This window comes from Spinacia oleracea, chromosome 5 (genome assembly GCF_020520425.1).
Source record: "Spinacia oleracea cultivar Varoflay chromosome 5, BTI_SOV_V1, whole genome shotgun sequence".
In the NCBI taxonomy this organism is placed as follows: Eukaryota; Viridiplantae; Streptophyta; class Magnoliopsida; order Caryophyllales; family Amaranthaceae; genus Spinacia; species Spinacia oleracea.
In genome coordinates, this window is record NC_079491.1 from 118647468 (window position 1) to 118656573 (window position 9106).

Genomic DNA, 9106 nt, shown 5'->3' on the forward strand with positions numbered 1-9106 from the left:
GACCAAGGGCATTATTTCCTTCAGAAATTACGGACACGTTTCACTAAATCATCATTTTGAATTGTGTTCGGGTACTACCCTTGATTGATGTTGGCAATTTCTGTAATACCTTAAGAGAGGTAGCTACGAACCATGTTTACGGATACTATCCTTGCAGATGTTAATAAATTCATAAAGACATAAGGATGGTAATCACCACAAAAGATTTTGGATACTAGCCGTAAACGATGTTAAAGAACATAAGGATATTCAGTAAAAACCTCGGTTCCTTCCTTCTCCCATGGCAGCGGCAGACCTGCAACTTTTGCCAAGCAAATTCCAGGCATGATAACCATCATTAAATCGATGGAAATTCCAGATTTAACACTAAAACATTATTATTATTCAACATATTTAACACTCCCGACGAATTGCCAAACTTCCGGCGGCACTCCATTGTTTCCGGCGGCCGCCAAAGTCTGTCATTTCTCATTTCTACGGCTATGGCTACTGATAATTGTTGCAAATTCTATGGAACAAGCACCGACATTCATTGCTCTTTAACACCTCCCTCTTTTGATTTCCAGATCTAACAACCCAAAACCCCGAATTTCAGATCTAACAACCAAAAACCCAGAATTTCGTGGTAAGATACAAGGACGAAACTATTAGAATATAAAAGAACTCCGGCGATACCCATGAACGATGAACGGCGAACGATGAACGAGCTTTGTGAGGTCCATCACTGATTTTCCGGCAATCGGAACTCCGGCGAAATATTGGGTCAGCTTAAGCAAGAGGAGAGAGAAATAAACTTAATTGTTAATTAATAAACTTAATTGTTAATTAAGTTACCTAATTATTTTATTTATTAATTTCAGATAATACAAAAGGTATTTTTGGAAAATTCAGAAATTACAAAAGGTAATTTCATAAAAGAAATTGTGTAATTAAATTTAAAGATAAAAGAAATAAATTGATTAAAATATATTATTTTCATTAAATTTAAAGATAATAGAAAAGAATTATGTGTGGCCCATATTAATTCTAAACAATGGTCATTTTTAAGATGACCATGATAGAATGATCTACGCTTGTTTATTTTTCAAGTTCGATTTAAGCTCGTTCAAGCACAAACTCGAAATGCAAACAAGCTTGTTCGTGAACAAATCTCGAACAAACCAAATTTTTAACGAGCCAAGCTTGAATAAGAATTTTTCAAAGCTCGTTTAACCTCGAGTTAGCTCGAAGTTTCAGGTACCCATTATCAAGCTCAGCCCGAACAGACTAAAACCCGACTCAACTAGACTTGTTTGCAGCTCTACTCCTGCCTACGATGAGGTTCTGAGACATGCATAATTAAGTCCCTTAAGTTAAGTCAACTTAGTTGTTTGAGGCCTTGATCATTTCATAAATTAGTTCACTTTCTAGATAATTCATTCGTGCTTCGGTTAGGCAAGATACTCTTGTTTGTGCGTGACTACATATTTCCTAGAGCAATAATCCCAGCATCAGTTGTGTTTTTGTAATCTGATTAGCATTTCGGTTAGTATCAGAAACATCGGCAGTAGTAGAAGATAGTTGGCATCTCAGTTTCTGGCAAAAGTTTCAGACCCTCTTTCACGCAACATACCATATGAAATTAACAGGAATATTTTCAACAAACAATGTTCTGTGTTCACTACAAAATGAAGCAAATTGCGGAGTATTAAGCAAGGTGCATTATGACAACTACACACACTGCACAATTTACCCATCCAATCTAAAGCCTGATTTAGTGTTGCTTAAATATCATCACTGAACTGTGTGATGTAACTGCCCGGTACACATTTGGTGGCATGTGCTGGTATAGTGTGTGTATGCTTTGGACCACTAACTGGTGCTTGGTTGACAGCTTTTTCTTCCACCCAAAATACTGCAACGGTAAAAATGTAATATAGCATTTTAAAAATGATATATTGACAACCTGGAAGTGAGCTTAGTTGCTTTTTAAAAATTACAAATATGCAAACATACGGGGTATATAAATAAGAAATCATTTTTACGATATATGTGGCCATTATGCAAACTCAAGGGGATTACGTGGTAAACAACAGCAACATACCAAGTCAAAATGACCACTTTGGTTAAAACTTCACAAAGTAACAAACACCAACAGCAATAGAGAACCAGACTTACCAGCAAACCTGAACTAACTTGCTGCACTACCTCGGACCAACAGACTTAAGCCAACCCAGAACACAAAACATCAGCACACTTCTGAGAATAGAACAGCGTCAGGTGACCTGAATCCATGGCAACTAAGAAGAACAGATACAATAAAAAACTTAACTGATATGAGCAGGGCAGAAAATGCAATTAAGGATCATTAGACCCCAACTCTGAACAAGTATCTTAAAATACTACCAGTTTCCTCTCCGCAAAAGAGTTACAAAGAAAGTGCTAACTCAGCTTCTTTGATTATCCTATCATCCTTAGCTTTATCCTGGAACTTGTATCCCGCTGTATGTCGTCTATCGACTATCAATCACATAAACAAGCAAAAAAAAGGTCATATGGCAAACGTGTGAGAAAATTTACCAACAGTTAGCCATTTAGAAATTTTCTCAGCAATAAGAAATAACATGAAAACATCTACCAAACATTCATTTGCTGTTTACGAATAGATTTAAAATGAGAGACTCTGCACACACAGTTGCATATTATTGTATCAGAGACCCGAGGACAAACCAAACTAGTGATACCTAAACTCTTCCCCTGTCACATAAATTATGGAGCTCTACATGATGAGTTTATAGCAATCAAGGTTGTATCCATTACCTAAGCTTTTTTTTTGAGGGAACATCAATTACCTAAGCTTTTTCTCCATATATGAGTTTGGTCATACTTACTATACGAAATGACTTTTTATTTTTATACATCCCCAAAGCATAGATATTAAAAGTAAAACCCCCTGCTGCATACATCGTAACAATAAAAACTCCCTGAAATAGTAGGTAACCAGCACTACCTCCTAACATGACATGTGATGACTAATATGCCACATCTGTATGGCTTAACCAATATTAGCTCTACCATTCTGTAAGAACTCCATCTAACCAGTTGCAGCTCTCTTTTTCTCTCTCAGATGAGCTTTTCAGAAGAACAATATCAATTACTGTACAAGGAGTTGTTTTCCCAGATCCCTGATGATATAGTCATATCATTTATTGGAGGTAGGAAACAGACAGAGCCTTGGTTAATTAGCAAAAAAAATCAGTGGGCAATCAAGTATCTATGGTTGGTTAATGCAACCTAGATGGTCGCTACTACATCACAGACAAAATAAAAACGGTTTTTGGGATGCATGAGTTCACATGACAACTGATGAGCAGTTTTCTCTTCTGGTCATTAATGACGACACATAATGAAGCAACAAACTAAGCTAAAAAAGAAGCAAAGCTCTGCTGCAAATACGTCCTATATCTAATTACGTTTATTCAGAAAAATCCAAATTGAAATAAGAAGCTCTTATTTGCAGCCATGAACGTTTTTGCAAAATATAAAAGATATTTCCCACCGCCAATATTTCAGTTCAACGCAGTAAGATCTATTGGTCAAAGTGAGCCTCAAGTTGGCCACGAAATAAAAATATTTCTGCCATCCAGCTGTTGTTTACTGTGTCAATGCATCTGAACTGTATCATTTGAGAAAGTAGCAAGTTGCTAGGGGTGCATCTAATCATTTGAGAAACAGTCTAAACATGTACACTTAGTTAGAAATGAACCATTCAGGCATTCATTATATAATATGTAGCAAAGGCAATGTACTTTCTCCGTCTATGTCACTCTAACTAAAATTCCCAAGACCGACTGAATACACACAAATGACGATACATTCTAGGTTTAATGTAATCAACTTCAAGATGATATACCATGATTTCAATTCTAAATAGCGCAGAAGCATACAAGGACTGACAATACACAAATACAACCTACTGGGAAGCTATAGTACAACAGTGGTAATCAGGAGAATCTGACTAACAAAGTGCCAGTCTAACACAAATAACTGAGGTTCTCAAGCATACAGAACCTGAATATGCAGCTCCAATTGCTTGTCAATATTAGGAATTGGCCTCTGGCTTACTGATCCAGTATCCCTGGTATGATGGTATCATTACCTGAATAAGTACTTAATATATCAAAACTCCAGAAAATAGTCCATAAATTCAAAGCTTATCAAGCCATTAAAAATTTGCAACATTTGACCGAATTCTTAGCACAATTATAGAAATTAGGTTTTCGATTTGATTTGAATTACTTCATTATCGTGTTTGCTTGATTCAAACAACCAAATTACCACAAATCAACTAACAATAAAACACTAAAAACTTACCTAAAACAGCAAAGTCAAGGAACCATTGACTACGAACCAATTTAGCTGAATTAGCATGATCAAATTAGATCAACTAAAGTATACATTTTCAGCTTGCGAGTGTAGCCATACTTGGACTCCTCAGAGACCTCGAATGTTGCCATTAACCGACAGCATCATGAAAAATGGAGATTGATGAAAATTGGAAAATCTGAAAATCTAGGGTTCATTGATTGAGATTGCAATGATCCTTAAACCCTCAAAAACAACGGAAACAGGGGAAGTAAGGGAAGAGAGAGTGTGTGGTTTGGAGAGAAAAATGCAGCATCAGCAGAGTAGGAGGAGGAGGAACGGAGGAAGGCTCTTGCACTCCTCAGCAACGAAAATAGGAAAAAAGTAAAACACATATAAGGGCAAATAAGTAGGTTAACTCGTTAAGGAAAATGCCAAAAATACAAAGGAAGCTGGGGTAAACCAGACTTTTCAATATTCATTAGGAATAGATAAGACAACTTCTTGCTTTTATAGGTTAGTGATTTGAAGTAAATAAGAGTTGTGGTGGTGCATAGCAGCTTGCGAATGGAAACTACCAACATCTTTATTCAAGATAGGAAATAAGCAACTGAAGCAAGACACATTACTTTTACAATATGGTAGTAATTTAACAAATTAAAGAGCACTAGTGCATAGAAACTAGCCTAGCATGTAGTATTTATTATTTAGTGTGGCGAATTCAAAACCTGAGACTCATTGCTGCTAAACAACAATAAATAATTCACCTACTAATCAATCAAGAATGAAGCACGCGTATGCACACCAGGCAACTTATATGAAATTGAGACAAACTCGAACCTGGCTTAAGTAGTGGGATCAGTCTTAAGTAGTGGCAAATGCAAATTCTTCCATAGTCTGAAACAACAAAGAAAAATGTTATATTTTTAAAATTCAACCGATTATTAAAACTCAAAAGAAAGGAAGGAAAAGTGAGAGTGCTTACATACCACCTTCATGACGCCAGGGTTTGGTTTGTAGATTAGATATTTGGCCTGCTTAACCACCGTCCAACCACCAGAATTCATTCTTTTATTCAACCAGAAAAATGAAATTCCGATCATATGCCTCCCGTAAGGTTAAAAAACCTTCAGAATCTCAATTGATAATGTGCTGTACTTGAACTCCGTATTAATTAACGAATTAATCAATTAATGAAACTAATCGTATGCCGCCAAGAAATTATAAACATCAACAATCACTATTGAGAACTTTCATGGGTAATTCAGAGTATTGTTATGACAGTTAGTAACTATGTTTGGCATCGGGAAACTTGCCCTCGTAGACTGCAGCCTCTTCTTCTTCAACAAAATCTGAGATATTAGGTCTGGTAATTTTGGTGTTTCGAAGCTTGTTAGAGATAAGTAGACCAATGAGTTTCCACTTTCTGAGATGCTATTATGCTCATTGAAAGAGGTCAACTGGTAATTTAGTGTTTTATGTTTAATGGTGATTTTGGGTTGTAGGTCTCAGATTTCTGGAACCACTTAATACAGTAAATTACCAGAGATTCATGAGTAATCCAAACGTACATATTTAGCATGAAAAAATCCAAATCATAACCCACGGTATTTTCAAGAAATGTTATTTCATTGTCTAATAACCTTTAAGTTCACCAGAATCGAAGTCCCTGATAAAGAATGAAACAAAGAATTCTAAGTTGCAGTATAAATTCACAACCAGCATGCGACAAAATGAACAGTGTGTCATAAGGCTGATAATCATGAACCTTAATTATCAAAAGCAATAAAACAAATAGGGAGTAACATAGAAGATCGTTCGAAATACCTTTAATAAATTGTTATATGAGCTCATGATACACTGATAAGTGCATGGAAGTTCTAAAAGCAGCAACTCAGAAGTCTCAAAGACTTTGTGATCCCAAAACAAGTCTCGAAGACCAACTTACAAATTCAAACTAACTAATACCTTCTGTTGATCTCATAACCAGAGAGAAACTATTCCTTAAAGCAAAATTGGAAAAAACGGAGCAGCAGTACATCCAGACAGTCCTATTATCTTATGCTTGCTGATAATGATGCAACTTATACAGCAAAACATTTCCAGCCGCATTCCCTGCAGCCATGAAACCACCAGCGGGACTAAAATCCAAACATCTTGGATAGTGTAGTGTTTTGCTTGCAGGAGGCCAATTAGAAAAGACAGTAAACGAAGGGATGTGGACCAGTTTTAAGCTGCTCTTTTGCATTGTTGAACAGATGGCTAATATCTGGGCATCATGGTTGAACTTCATGAAACTTGCTTCGGTTCTGAGATGCTCAAGTGTTTTGATTGGTTTTCTCTTGCCACCCAAAAATTCCTCCTTGTTGTAAACATTAACTATTCCACTTGATGAGCCGGCTGCAAATAGATTCCCTACAGGTGCAGTACAAAGAGCAGTGCCATTAATGGAGCCCTCGTCTACACCCTTATGGAGACAAGTTCTCGTTCTTAAATCCCAAAGGTAGACATGACCATCACCCCCAGAACTCAGCAATTGCTGCCCATCATCAGTAAAAGCTATTGAGCGAGCTGTTCCATTCATTTTAAGGGTGCCAATTAGCTCTTTAGTTTTTGCTGATACCAATAAGATGTAACCTTCATTTCCTAAAAAGGCTATAGTACGAGAATCAGGGGAAACCGCAAACACTTCTAAGCTTTTTTCCTCTCTTCCAGTCAGTGGCCCAATCTTATCCACATTTCCCTTGGATATATCGACGCTGTAAAAGAACTTTCTTCTGCCAGAAACAATTACTTGAGAGCCATCGGGTAAGAAAGATGCATTTCTAATAGGGCAATCTTCAATGAAGATGGAATCCATCATTTTATTCCTCTTGCCATCAATCTGGAAAAACCTCAGCTTTCGGTCTAATCCAGCAGCAAGGAGCAACTGATGATTTCTGTGAAATTGGACAGCGTTTATTGGGCCATTAGAAGGATCTTCTGCATTAGCATCTACTAATCTCGAGTACTCCAAGATTCTAGGTAAAAGCTTGGCACCTCTCTTCACTACAAGCTCTTCATTAGTTCTAAGGATATCATCAACATTTTCATACCCTGAGGCAACCACAGCCCCATTTTCTACCTCAGACTCCTCATCAGAATCATAAGTTCTGACCTTTGAATCAAGATTGGCCCAACCTGTACCAGGGTTCAGCTTCGCATGGTGAGCCCTCAACCTTGACACATACGCAGAACCTGATATTTCAGTCTCATCTTCTTCCTTCCTCAGCTTCCTCAGCCTATTAACCTTGGAAATATTAACTACGGTGTCCTCCTCATCATCCAACCAAGCAGGCTTCCTTTGCTTATCACCATTTTCGTCAACTTGATCACCCTCATCGTCTCCGTAAACCGACACATCTTTATTACCAGAGCGATCCATGACAAACAATGCAGAGTCATCCACATCCAACCCACCATTTTCATTTTCATCTTCAACTACATTTCCAAATTCAACCGGGGAATGAAGAGAACCAAACAAAAAATTCCCTAACTTCTGCATTTCCAATTCTTCCTCAACAAGCAACCGCTTTTCCTCCGCATCATTCCTCTTCTTTCTCTTCTTAAGACTTAGAGCAGCATCACCATCCAAACCCTCATTCTCCAAAACTTCCTCCCTGTCTTCCAACAATGAAGGCTCCTCGCTCTCATCATTGTTCCGCTTAGACTTCTTCTTCACTTTATTATTTTTGATAATGGCATTTTGAGAAATTAAACTCATCTCTACTTTCGAGAAAAGTAATCTTCCAGCTGCAAATTATACCAAATAAAATTAACCACTTAAAATCAAAAACCGATTAACCCCGGAAAAGCATACATACAATGATACAATACAAAAACTCCAGGCCCGTCCCTGAGGCAGCGCAATCACTATGTTCGATGAACAGAAAATCGAATCATTTAAAATGGATTATACGAATTTCTCACGAGAAACACTAAAACAAACCCAACAGAATACATTTAACAATTTGAAACCCATCATATCAAAAAAATATAATACGAATTTCACACCACCAAAAAAAAAAAGCTATAAACCCAACAGAATATAGTTTACAATTTAGAAAAGTACATCTTCAAATCAACAAAAGTACAATTAAAACCAACAGAAAAATCGATAAAAAATATTCGTAGATAATTACCGAGAAAGCAGCAGCAGTAGCAGTAGCAGTAGAGAAGGAGAGGTGGTTGGCAGAGGCGGCGCCGACTATAGATACAACTACAAGACGCTGCTTTTGTTGCTAGGGTTTTAAGAGGAGGAGGAGGAGGAGGAAGGACTCAAGGACCGAAGGAGTTCCTGGCACAGGTTTGGAGTTTGAGAAGAAAGAAAATTGGAGTATTATTTTTTGATGCAAAGAAAGAAAATTATTATGACATCACCACATTTTTCTTTTCACAAAAAAAAAGAAAAAAAAGAAATACTTAGTCACCTTCCAATCTCCCATGACTACATTTTTTTTTTTATTAATGATGAGGAAGTGTATCTTACAACCTTTAAAAGTGAGGACTTGATTTTCACTATTTATCCAATAGTGTGATGCCTAAAATATCCTTATATATCTAACATTATCCATTATGCCCTTCATCACAGCCACTGGCACATTGCTTCGACTTAAAGAAAATCTCTGTTAGGTTCTTTCTCTCTCCCTTGCCTCTCCTCCCCCTCCATCCATTTCTCTCTCAAGATCCTCTCCATCTCCCATGGCGTCGGCTCCCCCTCTCT

General features: G+C 37.2%; 1 protein-coding gene across 11 annotated transcripts; it reads right to left on the reverse strand.

The window, feature by feature from the left end:
- Positions 1-1614: 1614 nt before the first annotated feature.
- Positions 1615-8724, reverse strand: LOC110802057 (U3 small nucleolar RNA-associated protein 18 homolog). Of its 11 annotated transcripts, XR_008920482.1 has the most exons (8): positions 8526-8724; positions 6172-8136; positions 5334-5412; positions 5185-5241; positions 4051-4138; positions 2386-2499; positions 2158-2279; positions 1615-1894 (listed from the first exon to the last, which is right to left on the reverse strand). XR_008920482.1 is itself a non-coding variant. In XM_022007481.2 (2 exons), the coding sequence occupies exon 2, from the start codon at positions 8105-8107 to the stop codon at positions 6404-6406; it is 1704 nt and encodes a 567-aa protein (XP_021863173.1). In that variant the 5' UTR covers positions 8108-8136; positions 8526-8724; the 3' UTR covers positions 6131-6403. The 11 variants fall into 11 exon arrangements, 1 of the variants encoding a protein (XP_021863173.1); XR_008920477.1 differs by having other exon boundaries at positions 2158-2499; XR_008920479.1 differs by having other exon boundaries at positions 2158-2499; positions 4354-5241.
- Positions 8725-9106: the final 382 nt, after the last annotated feature.